Source organism: Propithecus coquereli, unplaced genomic scaffold (assembly GCF_000956105.1).
Source record: "Propithecus coquereli isolate 6110/MARCELLA unplaced genomic scaffold, Pcoq_1.0 Scaffold456, whole genome shotgun sequence".
NCBI lineage: Eukaryota > Metazoa > Chordata > Mammalia > Primates > Indriidae > Propithecus > Propithecus coquereli.
In genome coordinates this window covers 262,392-279,207 of record NW_012150352.1, presented here as the reverse complement: position 1 = coordinate 279,207, position 16,816 = coordinate 262,392, and the positions used below count along the sequence as shown (strand labels likewise).

At 33.7% G+C, this 16,816-nt stretch overlaps 1 protein-coding gene across 1 annotated transcript in view; it reads right to left on the bottom strand.

Annotated features, from left to right (window-relative positions):
• The window catches only part of CPNE8 (copine VIII), a 247,662-nt gene that overhangs the window by 123,057 nt on the left and 107,789 nt on the right, over nt 1-16,816 (bottom strand). The window contains exons 8-10 of the mRNA XM_012654995.1: nt 9,144-9,247; nt 4,056-4,160; nt 2,643-2,684 (exon numbers count right to left, since the gene is read on the bottom strand). Of these exons, the coding sequence (XP_012510449.1) occupies nt 2,643-2,684; nt 4,056-4,160; nt 9,144-9,247 (251 nt within the window). The remainder of the gene's footprint in view (nt 1-2,642; nt 2,685-4,055; nt 4,161-9,143; nt 9,248-16,816) is intronic.

Here is a 16,816-nt window from a genome sequence, read left to right as displayed (position 1 = left end):
TCATCCACAAAATGATCATTTTGCTAACATTTACAAAGGCTCTTTGGTGCACATGGATCATACAGAATTTTACACTGAAATATTAAGACATAGATCTGTAGTTTGGATCAACAAAAGAGCAATTTACCCAAACATTTAAAAAGTATTAGACCATTTATAACATTACAGTCCATTCTCCTAATTATTCTAATAATCATATAATTCATTTCCAAGGAATATTTAAATTTCCCCCTAACAATCTTTTCCCCTCCCAACCTTATCCCCTTTATTTTCACACAATCTTTAACTCCTCAGACTTCTTTTGGACATGCTGTTAATGATGGTATATTAAAGTGAAAATTTTAAAGTAACTCAAAATATCACCCACCACTGCCAATCTTCCCCCAAAATAGTTGATAATCCAATGACAAAATAAGCTTATAAAATCTCAATATCCAAATATTTTGTTTGCTTCTAAATCTGATGTTTCAAAAGTAAATCATGATTTTTTGTTGAAAAATATTTTCCCACTCTAATGGCTTAAATCTTTCTTCTTACTATCTAGCTCTCATTCTCTTAATCTAATCCAGCTCTTTTATACATTTCACTGGCCCTTTCAACGTTAGGATTCCTTCAGATCCATAATACTCACTACTCTCTACCTAACTTCTTATCACATAAGAAGACTTGCTACCTAGGAATGCTTTATCCACTTTTTCAGGTAATATAAAATTTCAGGTAACAAAATACTTAAATTACATTAAATGGTTTCTTAAATTGCCTTTGCATTCTTCATAATTATCACATTATCAATTATCAAAGTATCATAGAGTAACATCAATGTCTACATTGAAGACTTTCACTTAAGTGCCAGAATTTACAATTGTAATGTTAATTATAATTAAAAGAAAGAAAGTGCATTAGTTATGAGTGCAACTCACCATTCAGAGGAAAATCATGCAATAACTATAATTTCTGCAAATTTAGGATTGAATTTTCATGGATGCATATGAAATCTGAACTTATGCCCCTCATTTCTAAATGGTCAAATTAAAACCATTTCCCCAATTCTTTAAAATTACTAGGGGAAGGCCACCGCTTTTGCTCATTCTCAATAAAAATTTAAAATAAGGTAGGGCATAAAATCTTCCTTTACTCTGATTGGCATTATTTTCTTTCTATTATTCTTAGCAGCAAAACTCATTTTCTCAGTGAATCAAATTGAATGAAGCAATGGAGGATAAGTCCCCAGGAAAACATAAAGTTTTCTGGTAAGATTTCTTTAGAATGCACGTAGAACCAAATAATTAATTAATCAAATGGATATCTGACAGAAATAGATTATCTCTAAGAGTACACTTCAATCCAATATTACTACTCCTTACTATGACTATGATCATGTTTGGGATACAACTGGAAGACTGAAATCCTTGGGTCTGATATAGTTATTTGGTATATAAGTCTTATATACTCACCACTTCTTGAAAAGGAAAAAAATACTAACTGGGTCAAATTCAGGACATTTATTGGACCATGTGTACAGGTGAGCATATGAGCAAATGTCATATACATGTTTGCATGTGGCTCTCCAATTAGGCATTTCCTGCCCATGCAGAAGGGATGAGAGGGTTGCCCCCTCAGCACAGGTAAGCCTTCTTGAACTTGTTCCTGTATTCACAGGAGTGCTCAGGTATTCAGGCACTTTCATCCCTTTGGGCTTGGTTGTTGGCTTGAATATGAGGCAGAGAGAAAGGTCTTGCTTAGATCTTGAGGTTTAACCTCACTTTTCAGCTCCATTTATCAGTGAATTTTGGGTTAGAGTTTCGGACATTAGCCAAATGAAAAATCAAAAATACCCTTTGCTTTCCCATTATTCTTTCTCCTTTGGTATTTGTAATTTAGTCCTTTCCAGAGCTACCTGGAGAAGCAGTTGGCTAGGACAAAGTGGAATTTGAACATTTATGGGTCCCTTGGCTTATCACCATTTAAAAAAAAATCTCGATATCAAGTCTACTTAAGGCAGTAAAAACTCTGGAAAAAAATGCTTCAAGAAAAAAGAAAAAGTAGTGTGTTCCCTCTCTTTTAGTCTTCAACATCTAGTGTGATATGAAGAGGGAGATCGTGATTGCGGAGCCTTGAATGACTATTTAGTTTGATAATCACCAAACATAATTCTAGAGTTTTGTTTTGTTGTTTGTCTGTCTGATGTGTGTCTTTCTTTCTTTCTTTTCTTTTCTTTTTTTTTTTTTTTTGGTGGGAGTTGAGAGGGGTGTGATGCTCAGGTGTACTCTCTTAAACCATATGGGATACAAAGGTTATAGGAATCCTCAGAGAGATGATGAGATGCAGAAATTCAAGAACCACTGATCTACAACTTGGAAAATAGATATCTATGAGGGAGACAATGAGAAATCATCAGGTCTGAATTGAAAATCTTCACTTATGTTACTAGAAATAAGGAAAACCTCTATTTTCATCTTCAGGTTGAAGAAAATACACTCATTCTTAAAATTTCATGTAAACTCCTCAATAACATTTAGAAAAATAAGACAAAATATGCATCCTGAAAATTACAATTTAAAAATGTAGTCATTTCAAGGTACGTACATGTTAAAGTATATTAAGTTTCAAGAATACAAATAAAAGAAAAGAAAATATCTTACCTTCCATCTCGATCCCAGTCATATACTTCTACTTTGATTGTTCTGTTCATGGGAAAAACATACACATAAAATGACTTAGTATAAAGATCAAAATAATATATGATTGAGAATTTAAAAATAGGTTCATTTTATTAGATAAAATAGTGTATGCTTGTAGGTTTTACAAATTAATTTGAAGCTGATTTTGCTAATTTTATTAATATAATTCAATTTACATCTTAAAGCAGCCTTCTAGAATCTTCATTATTCATTAAAGGGAGTAGGGAAAGTATGTGGGAAAGCATGTGTAGTTTGATCTAACTCCTCAGTGGGGAGGTATGAACCCACTTCTCCACTCATGAAAACCACTGTTTTGAAGCAGTATTTTTCAAACTCAGCATTGAGCAGAGGCACATAGGGGGCTTATTAAAACACAGATTATTGGATGTCTTTCCCAGAGTTTCTGGGTCAGCAGGTCTGGGATGGGGTCTGAGAATTTCAATTACTACGTGGTTACCAGGTGATATTCACGCTGCTGATCAGAAAACATTGTGAGAACCACTTTCTTAGGGGAAAAAAAATGAGTCAGGTTAAATAAAGCTATGATCTTATTCAATAAATAAAATGAGTCAAGTGGCATGATAAATTTCAAAGTAAACATAATAACATATTGGTAATCAATAGTTTCTTCTATGATATCAGTTAATTAAATTTCTATTTTCTTCTATATAAGTAACAAGATGAGTAAAATAACAAAGAGATCAGGCTTTTCCTTTTTATTTTCTTTTTGGGGAGGTCGGTAAGGGTTTTTATATTATAACCTTACAATAATGTTTCATAAGGAAAAGAAAAAAACTGATATTAAAAAGTCATCTGTTATATCGTGGGAAGATCTTCAGGACCGCCTTACCCAGCTGCTTGTAGAATGCTAAAATCTCCCTGTTATATATCAATGGAACTTTTACAAATCAGCAGTCATCACAGTAGTTATGCCAAATAACATTTCAAGAGTATGTTGGGGTTGATAACATATCTAGCCATAGTGTTATTCCTCTTACATATTTACTTATTCTACAGTAGAAGGACAGTATCACATGAAAGCCTTGAGTTAATGAAAATTCTGAAATAACTTTTGAATAATGAGTTAAAACTTAAACTAATGTTCAATATATTTTTATCACTCTGCAGTTTTTTTTTAGAAAATTAGTCAGTCAGTTTAGCCAAATTTTAATTAGTCAAATTATCCCTCTTCCCCAGGTCATTGTGGATTTATAAAAAAGTTATTTAAAAATTTTTGAATAAACCATCCATGCTCTTATATATATACATTTACATAGGTAAAGAGTCCAACTTAATTTTTGTAAAAATCTGATTTAGGGTATTAGATGTATAGTGAATATTCAAAATCCTCAGAAAAGTTGTCATTTGTTTTACCTGTCATAATCTCCATTACATAATGCTCTGACTGAGATCTTGAATGCTTGCCATACAGGATTTAGAGTGTTTTTGACAACTTCTGTTTTATGACAAATTGTAAAACTGTAAGAAAAAAAGTTTTCAGTTATTTTCATGACTCAATTATTTTAATTGACCTATTGTTTTAATAGTCATTCCTCTATTTTTATGCAAAATAAATGTCAATCCCTCTGTTGCTGCTACATCATTTAATGAAAAGAGATGTGCAATTTTTAAAACTTTAAAGATTAGTTCACTATAATATATTGTGTAATAAATTTACCAAAAGTAATCTACAAATTTAACAAATCCTAAACCTGTTTTGTAAACAATCTCTCTAAAAATTGTGGAGATATACTGAACAAGTAAAAAAATGTGCATCCATCATTAAGAATATGAAGGTCCTCAGTAACCCTGAAAAGAGCAGTTTGTTGGAATGCTGGGGACAGAAACATGGTTGGATTTAAGAAAGAGAAGAGAAACTGAGGCACAATGTGTGAACAAAATTTTTGAGTCTAGCTGTGAAAAGAAAAAGAGAAATTGGTGTAGCTTAAAGGGAAAAATTAATCAAAGAAAATCTGTCGTTGTTACTTTGAATTTTTTTTCAAGATGGAAGAAATAACAGCAAGGTTGCATGCTAAAGGAAAAAATCTTGTAGAGAGATAACCATTTATGATGCATAAAAGAGGAAGAAGGCTGGAGAAATGTCTTTTAAGTAGATGACAGTAGATGGCATCCAAGACATAAGCAGAGGAATTGGCCTTGAGAGTACAGACAGCCATTCTGCAGGAAGGTTTGGGAAGGCAGAGTACCCTAGCAGATGTTGTGATGGGATCACGAGGAAGCCCTCCAGTTGCTTCCGTTTTCTTATGAAATAGGAAGTATGATCATGAGCAAAGAATGAGGAGGGCAGAAGTGCTCGGGGCCCATTTAAGATTGACATCATGAATATATAGTGAGACTACTCAGGGTGTGGTTCTTTCTTTATCTAAACTGTTGGCTTTATATATCTGAAGAATTCCCAGAGGGAAGGAAGATAGCAATACACAATAAGAGGTAGAATCCAAGCAGCCTTAACCTTGCTTTTCTGATTCAAATTCCAGTGTTGTTTTCACCAAACCATTTAATCTTCAGACATCAATCAGCTCCTGAAAATGTTCTTGCTTAATGTAAATTTATGTAGCAGTTTGTGAGCTAGAAAATGTTTAAAATGGTTTTGGTTAAAACAATACCTAGATCCAGCCTTCACCAAGACCCTAGTTGTGAAGTGTTCCAAATGTGAAGATCTGACAATCATGCAACATGAGACTACTACATAATTACCATAGTAATTAGTATTACCACAGTAATTACCATACTGCACCTAACCCCTACAAGAATATATTCTTCCTTTGAGTCCATTTTCCTCCCTTCATGCAAGAGGGATTGGTATCTAATAAAAGATTAGATAGAAACATAACACCGTATAACAGGATCAAGTTTGCATTACAAGACTTACAGCATTAGTGCCCCCTACTTCCTGGTAACATCCTTGTCCATCTAAGGAAACCTGTGTCACTAAATTGACAGGGCTCAGGTGAATGTATATGTGGCCAAATGTTCTCAGAGTTGACTCACCGGAAGCAATTTAGGAGCCACTGGGGCAAAAGGCATTGAAAGAAATATGGAGGGCAGGCAGTGGAAACTCGGAAAAGGAGGATTAAGATGTCCAAAACAGATGGAAGAAAAGCAAAGGAGATGAGGAGAAGTGGTGGGGGAGGGAATGGGTGGGAACAGAGAGGGAAACAAATGAGAAAAGATAAAAGTACAGAAAACAGTTAAGAAAAATTCATCGGGACCAAATTATGGGGGGAAGGCATAGTGGTATGTTGGTTTGTTTCAGAAAGAGGCATCTGCCTTCCTTCATAATTATGTAATACATTCTTAAAGATCTACAATGGGTATTTCTCTTCTCCTGTATCATATTCTAATATATAACAAGTCTTTGGTATGGTGTTAGACACAGACAGACAGCTAGAGAGATGATAGCTAGATCAATGAGAGAGAGAGAAAGAGAGAGAGCGCACGCATGGGACCAACTGACCATCTTCAAATCACGTGCTGGACAATCTACTAACTTTTTGGCCTCTATGATTAAATCAAAATTTTTGTTACATTCTTAGTATCACCACCTGCAGTAATTAAATACTTGGACACTCGAAACTTTTCCTCTTAAGAAAGTGACTCAACTTAGTGAGATATTTATGAGCCAGGTAGTCATTTGTCACCTATTAATCCTTCTCATTTGAAATGCATTAGATATGATATAGGCAGCAAAATCTCACTAGTAAGAGTTCCAGGGCCGCAGTAACTAGTGAAAGTTCTGACAGGAGTCTGATGTACCTTTTTCTAACATTTGGGAATATTTTTATATAAATATAATGTGTGTATTACAAATAGTATTATAAGAAAATATATTGTATTAAATAACCTGTATAAAGATACCTTAAATGAAGTCATTTACCTAAAACAGTTATTCTAAAGGAAAATTATCACTCACTTATAAATACATATCAAGTTACTAAATGTGAAAGAAAATAAGAATTTACAACCATATATTATTAAAGTTTTTATTAATGCTTCTAGTAGAAATTAAGAATTTGTACTAATTAAGAAATTAAGTGTTTCTCTTTCTTATATAAGAATATGTATGTATTAAAATAAATGTTAAAAATAAAGCTAAAATCTTTGCAGTTAAAAATAGAGACATAAAAAGTAAGGAATAAAAGCATTTTACACATTTAAAACTCATCAAAACAAAACATATAAATGTATATATTTGGATCCAGCTGGTAAACTGAAAGTTTCCTAAAATGAGAGTCACCAAATTTTAGAAATAGTTGTTGATAAATTATTTGACATTTCTCAATTGTACTTTTTTCTTAATATTTAAATTTTATTTAATGAGTATCATTTTTACAAGCATAATAAATTTTGTAATAAAAGTATCACTAGTAGCATTAAATGTTGAAAAACAGGAATTGATAGTAAGAGAATATACTTTGCTTTGTATAAGACAAATTGTTTAAGATTAGAGATGAGAGAAAAATGTGCTCTCTCTGATTCTAACTGATGCTATTTGCTTCTGCGACCGTGCTTGCTTTTAGTTGTTTGTTAAATGTAGTTAATCAGAAACAGGAATAAGAGCAGGAGTGACTCCATGACAGGCTGAACTTCCTGGAGTAGGCCTAAGTTTCGGTTTTCCCGAAACGACGCTGCCCTTTCCCCCGAAATGACGCTGACCACAATTGGCGCCGGCGTGAAAATCCAGAGGCTTGGAGCCACTTTTAAAGGAACCAATCAGGAGCCAACACGATCAGCCACTTTTAAAGGAACCAATGAACTAAGGAGGGGAGGGGGGGAAGGTGTGCCCAGTGTGTCGTGTGAAACCTGTGTGTCGTGGGTAAAACAGAAAAAGACATAAAAGTTTAGCCTCTACCCCAAGGCGGGGTCCTAGCCCTTAGAAGAGGCCACTGCATTGGTGCTCTGGGACTTGGACCCTAGCTCGAGCTAGCCAATAAACTCCTTTGCCATTTGCAGCCTCGGTGACTCTGCCTCTCTGTTCCTGGAGCCGAGGGGAACCGGCTCTAACAATGTATGATAAATTGAAATTCTATAATTGTATAACTAATCTTTATAAATAAAGAAAACTAAGAAGAATAAAAATAGAAAATCCAGGAAGCAAGTAGCTCATACAGGAGACATAAGAACACAGTGACTCAAAAAATTTTGAATTGTTCTTTAGTTTTCCTCTACCTTTGAAATGAATTGCAAATATGATTTTTTCACTGTCCAATATTTTTCATAACAATAAAATTAGTGTTCAGATGCAAATGATATTCTGACATTTTTACCACCGAAATTGAAGGGAAAAACACAAAAGCCAATAATATGACACCATAACAAAAATATCCAACAGTTGCCAAGTAGCTGTATCCACAAAAATCTCATAATAGTAAATCATCATTTTAAACTTGCCCAGGGTATTCACTTTAAATGAAAAACTTTTTATTTTTATGTAACATTACATACACTTGCTATATAATGTTACATGTTGTATATTTTCATTTATAAGTGTAGCAGTAGTGACAGATTTTTTTTTTCATTCTACTCTCCTTATTTCTAATTTCCAAACAATGTTTTCTCTTTAGCTGATATTTTATTACACATAGTTAAGGAAAACAAAAAAGGAAACATCCCCCTATAAGATAATAATAGCTAATGTGTAAATTCTTCCTATGAGTCAGGCAAACTTCTGTTTTTTGTGTAGTAACTCACTTAATTTTCTCAATAACCCTGTGAGGTAGCCATGATTATTACAGCATTTTACAGATGAGGAAATAGAATCTCACATAGGTTAAAAATTTGCCTATGGTCCCATAGCTATTAAGTAGCAAGGGTCAGGATTTAAATCTAGACAACAGAAATTAGCCATATTTTCAGACACTAAGCATTCTCACTAATACTGATAGTATAATATAAATCACAAAAAAGAATAGTCAAATATATTTATGGTAAAGCCATATACATTAAATTATACTGTATAACCCATGAATACATATTCAAAACACATAGAAACCAGACTAATCATGACTGGCAAAATTATTCAAGTTACTAGAATATAATGAAAAGTTTTACTGAAGGTTAGACACAGACATTATTGGAAAAAAATGTAGCATAAAAAACCCCCATAAAATCCATATCCTTTTCTAAGAAAATGGTTCAAGTTCAATTCTATAACAAAATATATTTGTTTCAGCATTTTAGGTTTCCTCAGGCAATACTATAATTTTATAAAAAAGTAAAGATGAAATATTTCTATGAAAATGGAAATCATTCATTTTAAGTATCAAACAAAACATACAAAATGCTTATAAATTTACATATTATGTTGAGATTCAAAGATCACATCAATTTTTAAAATACCAAAATATTTTACTCCAATTATCAATCTTCTCTCTGAGAAAAAAATGATAATTCAAATATCATCCTTACCATAGAGTTAAAATGCATAAAACATAAATGTACCTGCCATCTTCATTACTTCGATAAAATACAAGAAAAGGATCTGATTTTCCAAAGAAGTCCTTCTTGTCCAATTTGTTTGCACAAAATTGCATCAAAACAGCATCCTAAAAACAAAATTAATAAAATAGGTCAAAACCCAGGTTATAAATAACTAGAAACAGATCACAAACAAGACTTGATAAGAAAACAAATATGCCACTTTAATGCAAATGGCCAAGGGTGGGAGAGTCCCAGACAGCATAGAATTGATTTTTAAAGGACTGTGCAACTACAAAAATTTCACTGGAAATTTTCATTCTAGTTACAAAACCATTTATTTTAAAAAACTTTTAACATTTCCCCCTTAAAAATGATGTTAAGCTAGATAACTCTAGATAATGTAATAGATAGGATCTACATTCAAATCTTCAGTTATTCAGATACACATTTTTAGAATATAATTTTTTTAATTCTTGTTCACCCAGGAAACATTTACCAAGCATCTAGTATGTAACTACTATTTATTGCATGTTGAGATATATTAGATAATTACATTGGGGAACAAGATAGATAAAATTCTGTCCACATAGCTTACAATTGGAGGACAGGGAGTTTCCTTCTTAATTACATGCAAATGTGCCACAATGTCTCAGTAACCACATTTAAAAAGAATTTCCATGATATTGGGCTTCAAGAAAGGTAAAGCACCTTCATTTTCATCTGTAATTTAAATTACATATTTGTATGTTAATTATTATGCCAAACCAGTCATTTTTATCAATTTATGCACCGGAGCACTCATAATCGATATGCTTTAAAGGTAAACAAGCTGGGGTATCATAAGGAAGTTACACATTATTCAAGTAGGTAGGACAAACATTTTTTAGAAGGTAAAAAAGGTATAGTTATTGAAAAATTAAAATCAATACCTCCAAGGTTTGGGTTTTGCTTTTTTTTTTTTTTTTTTTAACTGAAAGAAAATGCCAAAAATTTTGGAAGGAGATGGAGTGGCAAAGTAATGTAGATTATATCAACAGGTCACAATTTTGAATACTGAGTGGTGAAAATATTAACAACATCTAAAAAAAGTTTTATTCACCACTTCTTTACTTTTCAGAGTCCACCAATACTTATTAGGCATGCACCTATAATTCTCATTATTTCCTTTCAGTAGTTCCAGAAGACTATACAAAACATGATGCTCTCTCTCTTTTTCATTCCTTCATTCATTTACTTACTTAGCAAACAACTCTCAAGTAATACTCAAGCTAGAATATGGGAATAGAGCAATGAACAAGATAGTCCCTGCCCTTGGAAAACTCAGATTTCCAGATTTCTCATTTTCAAAAGTATTGGTATAATGTTATTTTACTTTGCTTTTTAGCATATAGCTGTGATAACTTCTGTCAGAGGAACATTCATAATAGAGCAGGAAATACATTCTAGCCAGGCATAGTGACAATATACATTTTAAAGAAAATTAAAAGCAGCACAGAGGCAAGAACAATATGGACATCACTATCAGCCCAAACCCTTCAATCATAATCATGTTTCTTTTCAAACTTGTGGTATATAGATCAAAAGTTTCTATACTACCCATTAAAGAAGCAGTGAGAGAATAATCCTGGATGTTCAAACTGTAGAATCAAGGACAGGATTGAGAAGGAAGGGCTGTTTTGTTTGTTTTGAATGCCCTTTCAATTCCACATATATTAAAACACCCTTGGGAGAGAATACGGGGACATTCCACGGACATTGTTCTTGATGCAGAAAAAAATCACTCTTTTTTAAAACACATTCTCCCAAGGCACCTGGACCAAAACACCAACTTCCAAGAAACATTCTGATATACTTAAAATGCATAATAGATAAATAAGATGTGTATATTTCAAATACATTGTGAATAAAACTTCAAAGAGAGTTGCTATTTATTATTAAAGCATGAATTTTCATATGACCATTGGTAGACTTAATACTGAGTTTTAGTTTTTCAAATTATATTCGTTAAGACTTATAAAATGAATTAAAGATTCAAAATAAGGATTTCTTTCAATCCAGTAAATTATATATCCCTGGGAAAAATATGTTTTTGCAATTACCCAGGTTAATAACTTAGCAGAGATTCCATCTGTATCAAGCACAGAAGAAATCTAATTTATATACATCTAATTGATGTATATAAATCTGAGTTTATATATATCATTACAAAGCTGTTTTGTTGTTGTTTTTATAGATTTTTTTTTTTTTTTGAGACAGAGTCTCACTCTGTTGCCTGGGCTAGAGTGCTGTGGCATCAGCCTAGCTCACAGCAACCTCAAACTCCTGGGCTCAAGCGATCCTCCTGCCTCAGCCTCCTTGAGTAGCTGGGACTACAGGCATGCACCACCACACCCGGCTAATTTTTTCTATATATATTTTTAGTTGTCCAGCTAATTTCTTTCTATTTTTTTAGTAGAGACGGGGGTCTCGCTCTTGTTCAGGCTGGTCTCGAACTCCTGAGCTCAAACAATCCACCCGCCTCCGCCTCCCAGAGTGCTAGGATTAGTAGGCGAGAGCCACCGCGCCCAGCCCACCCGATAGATTTTTAAGACCTCTCTTCAATACTCCATATCAGTATAAAGAACTTCCTATGAGGAAATCCACTTGGATGTTTCACAGGCACTTGTAACACATTCAAATCTAAGCACCTAATGTTTATCCATAAACTTGCTTCTCCTATAATTTCCCCAGCTCAATTACTGGTATTGTTATCCACCCAAGTGATCAACAAGTGATCTTTGACTCTTCCCTTTTCCTCAGCTTTTATCCAATCCACCACCAATTTAACCATTCTACCTCTAACACTTTTTTCAAATCTTTGGCTCTGCTGCCATCAACTCAGTCCAGGCCAACCTTATTTCTTACCCAGACATATTCTGTGGCATTTATTCCTTTCTACGACTTTCGCTCTGGGACCTTTATCCAACCCATTCTCCATTCAAGACTATGTGATATAGTTCGGACATCCCTCCCTGTCCCTTCCACATCTCATGTTGAAATTCGAGCCCCGTTGTTGGAGGTGAGGCCCGGCAGGAGGTGTTTAGGTCATGGGGGCGGATCCCTCATGAATGGCTTGGTGTTCTGTTGAGAAGAGCCTTGCACCTCCTCCTCTCTCTCTTGCTTCCTTCCTCTTGCCATCTGACGCCTGCTCCCCTTTGCCTTCCACCCTAACTGGAAGCTCCCTGAAGCCCACACCAGAAGCAGATGCTGACACCTTGCTCCTTGCACAGCTTGCAGAACCATGAGCCAAGTGAAACTCTTTCCTCTATAAATTATCCAGCCTCAAGTATTTATTCCTTTATAGCAATGCAAAATGGACTAAGGCAGTAAGGTTCTTAAAACGTGAAAGAAATTGTGCTCTTCACAACTTAAAATGCTCCGAGGTTTTCCCTTGCATGTAGGATAAATGCACAATCTCTAACATGGTCTATAAAGGTCAATATCAAATGAGCTCTGACCGGCCTTTTCCACCTTTATCTGCAAAATTTCACTTCTGTCATCCCCAACTGCCAGCCCTTGGCCATCACACAGCAGACATACACAGTCCTTTCTCACCCCAGGCCCTTACACAAGCTGTGCACTCTGCTGCAATTCACACCTTTGGACTGACAAACCATTACTCCTTCTTTAAGTCTTAGCATAAATGTCACTTTCTCAAAGAAGTCTGCAGTGAACGCTCCCTAACAAAATTAGATGTCCATTGTGCTCTCTCATAACATATTTCAATTACTTGGCACATATCATGACATATTTTACCTGCATAGTCAGCTGATTAATGTCTTTCCTACAAACTATGTGCTCATTAAAGACAAAGACCAGGGCTGTTTATTGTGGCAGTTTTTGTGTTTTTCTTTTTTTTTTTCCTTTCTATTCTATTCCAAGTATCCATTGTAAGAACATTATAACATTTTGTAAATATTGTTGAATCAATCAATCAATGAAAACAAAAATATATGTTGTGGATAATTTCAAGCTACTTTTAAAATACTGAGTGAAAATACATTCCAAGTATGACTCCTAAACTACATTAGTTTTTACTCTAGCATTTGACTAGATTTTAAAGTTACACTTGACTACAACTATGTCATAGTAAGCTGACATAATTAGGATTATCACACTGAAAATGAACATTGTATAAATTTATGATTTACACACCTCTCAAATATTTTCCTGCACAGTATCCACCTGGGGTAGGTATTAAGAATATTACCAGCATTTTTAGAAGAAAACATGGGAGAAAAGCTTCTTGACATTGACCTTGGCTATTATTTCTTGGATATAACACCAAAAGCACAGATCACAAAAGTAAAAATAGACTATGGGATTACCCCAAAGTAAAAAGCTTCTGTATAGCAAAGGAAACAATCAACAGAATGAAAATACAAACTACAGAATTGGAGAAAGTATGCTGTGATTGGATATGGTTTGTTTGTCTTCACCAAAGTTCATGTTGAAATTTGATCCCCAGTGTGGTGGTGTTGGGAGGTGGGGTCTGGTGGAAGATGTTTGGGCTGTGGGGGTGGATCCCTTATGAATGGCTTGGTGCTGTTCTTAGGGTAGTGAGTGTGCTCTCACTCTCATGAGACTGGATTAGCTCTCTCAGGAATGTATTCCTTCCCTTGAGAGTGGATTGTTATAAAACCCCTCAGGTTTCGCTCTCTTCACACGTTTCTGTTTGCCTTTGACCCCTGCCATGTGTGACATGGCACAAAAGCCCTCACCAGAAGCCAGGTCCATGTCCTTGAACTTCTCAGCCTGAGGAAGGCTGACTTAAATAAACCTTTTTTCTTTATAAATAACTGAGCTAAATTACTCCTTTTCTTTATAAATTAGTCTCAGATATTGTTTTACAGCCACACAAAATGGACTAAGACACTATATAACATAAAGGGTTAATTTCCAAAATATATAAGAAACTTCTACAACTCAACAGCAAATAAATAAATAAATAAATAATCAACTCGAAAAATGTGCTGAGGAATTGAATAAATATTTCTCCACAGAAGACATACAAACGGACAACAGATATATGAAAGTTGTTCAACATCACTAATCATCAGAGAAATGCAAGTCAAAACCACAATAAGATATTAGCCCACACTTGTTAGAATGGGTGTTTTCAAAAAAACACCCACAAAAGGTAACAGTATAAAAGTTCCTCAAAAATTTAAAAGGAGCACTACCATTGATCCACTTATGGGTATTTATCCAAAGAAACTGAAATCAGTATCTTGAAGAGATATCTGCACTCCCATGTTCACTGTAGCATTATTCATAACAGCCAAGATATAAAAGCAACCTAAGTGTCCATCAACAGATGAATGGATAAAGAAAATGTTATATATAAATTATAAATATAAAATTTATACACATACACAAATAACAATGGACTACTAAGCCTTTTTTTTTAATTTTTTTTTTTGTTTGTTTTTCTCTTTTACTCAATCAAGGGTCTTAATATAAACTATTTAGCCTTAAAAAAGAGGAACATCTCACCATTTGCAACAACATGGATGACCCTGCAGGACATTCTGTAAGTGAAATAAGCCAGACACAGAAAGATAAATACTATTATACATGATAGCACTTATATGAGGAATTAAAATAGTCAAACTCATGGAAGCAGAAAGTAGAATGATGGTTTCCAGGGGTTGAAGAGAGGATGAAATTGGCAGGTATTAGTGAAAGGGTACAAAGTTTAAGTTATGCAAGATGAATAAGCCCTAGAGATCTATCATACAGCATGGTGCCTATTAGTTAACAACACTGTACTGCATATTTAAAAATTTGCTAAGAGGGTAAATCTTATGTTAAGTGTTACTACAAAATAATAATAATAAAAAATAAATAAAGAGTGTGGGAGGAACCACTGGAGGTGATAGATATGTCTATGGCATAGATTGTAGTGATGGTTTTATGGGTGTGTACTTATCTCCAGGTTCATCAAGTTGTGTGCATTAAATATGTACAGCCTTTTGTATGTCAATCATAACTCAATAAACTGGCTTTAAAAAAGATATTAGTATTTTACACATGCATAAATTAAAGCTCCAAGAACACAACCTCACTCAAGTGAAGAGTGAAAGAGGCAAGACTAAAATTTAGGTGTCCTGACTCTAAAGCTTATGCTTACGGCACAACAAGTTAATAAGTGGCAAGCTGTTTTTAAAAAAAGAATATATAGATTTATATGGTGTGATGGGGGATTTAAAATTATTTCATTCAAAATTCTAAATGATACTTTTAAAGATCCCCAAAATACAAATTAAAATTTTCTTCCGAAGTAACCATGAACATTGCTTTGAATATACTTGTGCATTCTACTATAATAGTATAGTAAGAAAATACTATTTAAGGGTTTATAAGTATTCATAATGATGCTGATTATCAATAAGGCTGTTGTTAAGAATCAGAATTAGAACATAGAAAACATAAGATGAAGTTACAAAAAAAGATGAAGTTACAAGATTCTAAGCAATATTGATAAAAATATTAGATCTATAGTTTCTGAGTATGAGAAATGTATGTTGACCCATTGAAAGATAATTCCAGATATTCTTAAAGACTTAGTAGTAAAAAGAGAGAAAGGTCACTAAGTAATAGATTCCCCTTCATTTGCATGGAAGCTGTAAAAGAATTTTCCATGTACTTCCAAGCAAGATAATAGAATTGAAAATGGAAGATACTTAAGATGCAGCCAGTCCATACTCAACTTATGCACTTGGTATCTTGATTCTATTTTTAAATAGAAGTGAAAATAATGTATTCATTGTGTACTTACATAAAACCATCTCAATGAGCTCAGGTTTTGACAAAATAGCATGTTAATATCACTATAAAGAGCTTATATTATTGACTATGTATCTTATTGACTATGACCTTTCTTTTCTCTTTCCTCCTTCATTATACAAAACACATATTATCATACACATATATAAATTCAGAGGCAAAAGTATAAAAGAAGATTACATGATATAATTCAAAGAAATCATTGTGCTATTTTAATTAAAAAACAGGATGGTAGGTAATATTTCTGCATTTAAATTAATTATATAATTTTTGTAAGGCATTTTAAGTATAGGTAAAATACTTTCATATGCATCATATTATTAAATTTAATGTTACAGTAGTTGTTTATCAGAGGTAGAAGGATTTTTTAAATTAGTCCAGTGATAGGTTCATATTTGGGTTTTTTTTCCCTTCAAATACGAAAAGTAAACCTCAGACTAGTCAAGTGACTTGGTAAGACAAGGTACAAGTTAATAGCAAAACCAAAACTCAACCTCATTTTGATGGTCTTTACCAGCATTACACTGTTGGTAGGTTCTGAGTGTTTTACAGATGAAAAAACTGAGACTGAGATGGCCACGACCTGCCCAAGGGGACAAACACAATGGTAGGAAGAAAAGGAAGACCTCAATTTGCATGTATTTTTAGCTATTTATATTCTAATATTAGTGTTTAATTCTCTCCACAAGCCTGTTATTATAGTTTCCTATTGTTATCTGTTTCCCCAGCCCCAGAATCCCAAAAGTATGTAATCAATTGGTATACTCAGTTTCTATCATTTGCTGGCAAAAGAGTATCATATGGTTTTCTGACCATATTGTGCCCAAAATATAGGATGTAAATAAAGCCACGGTATTTATCTAAAA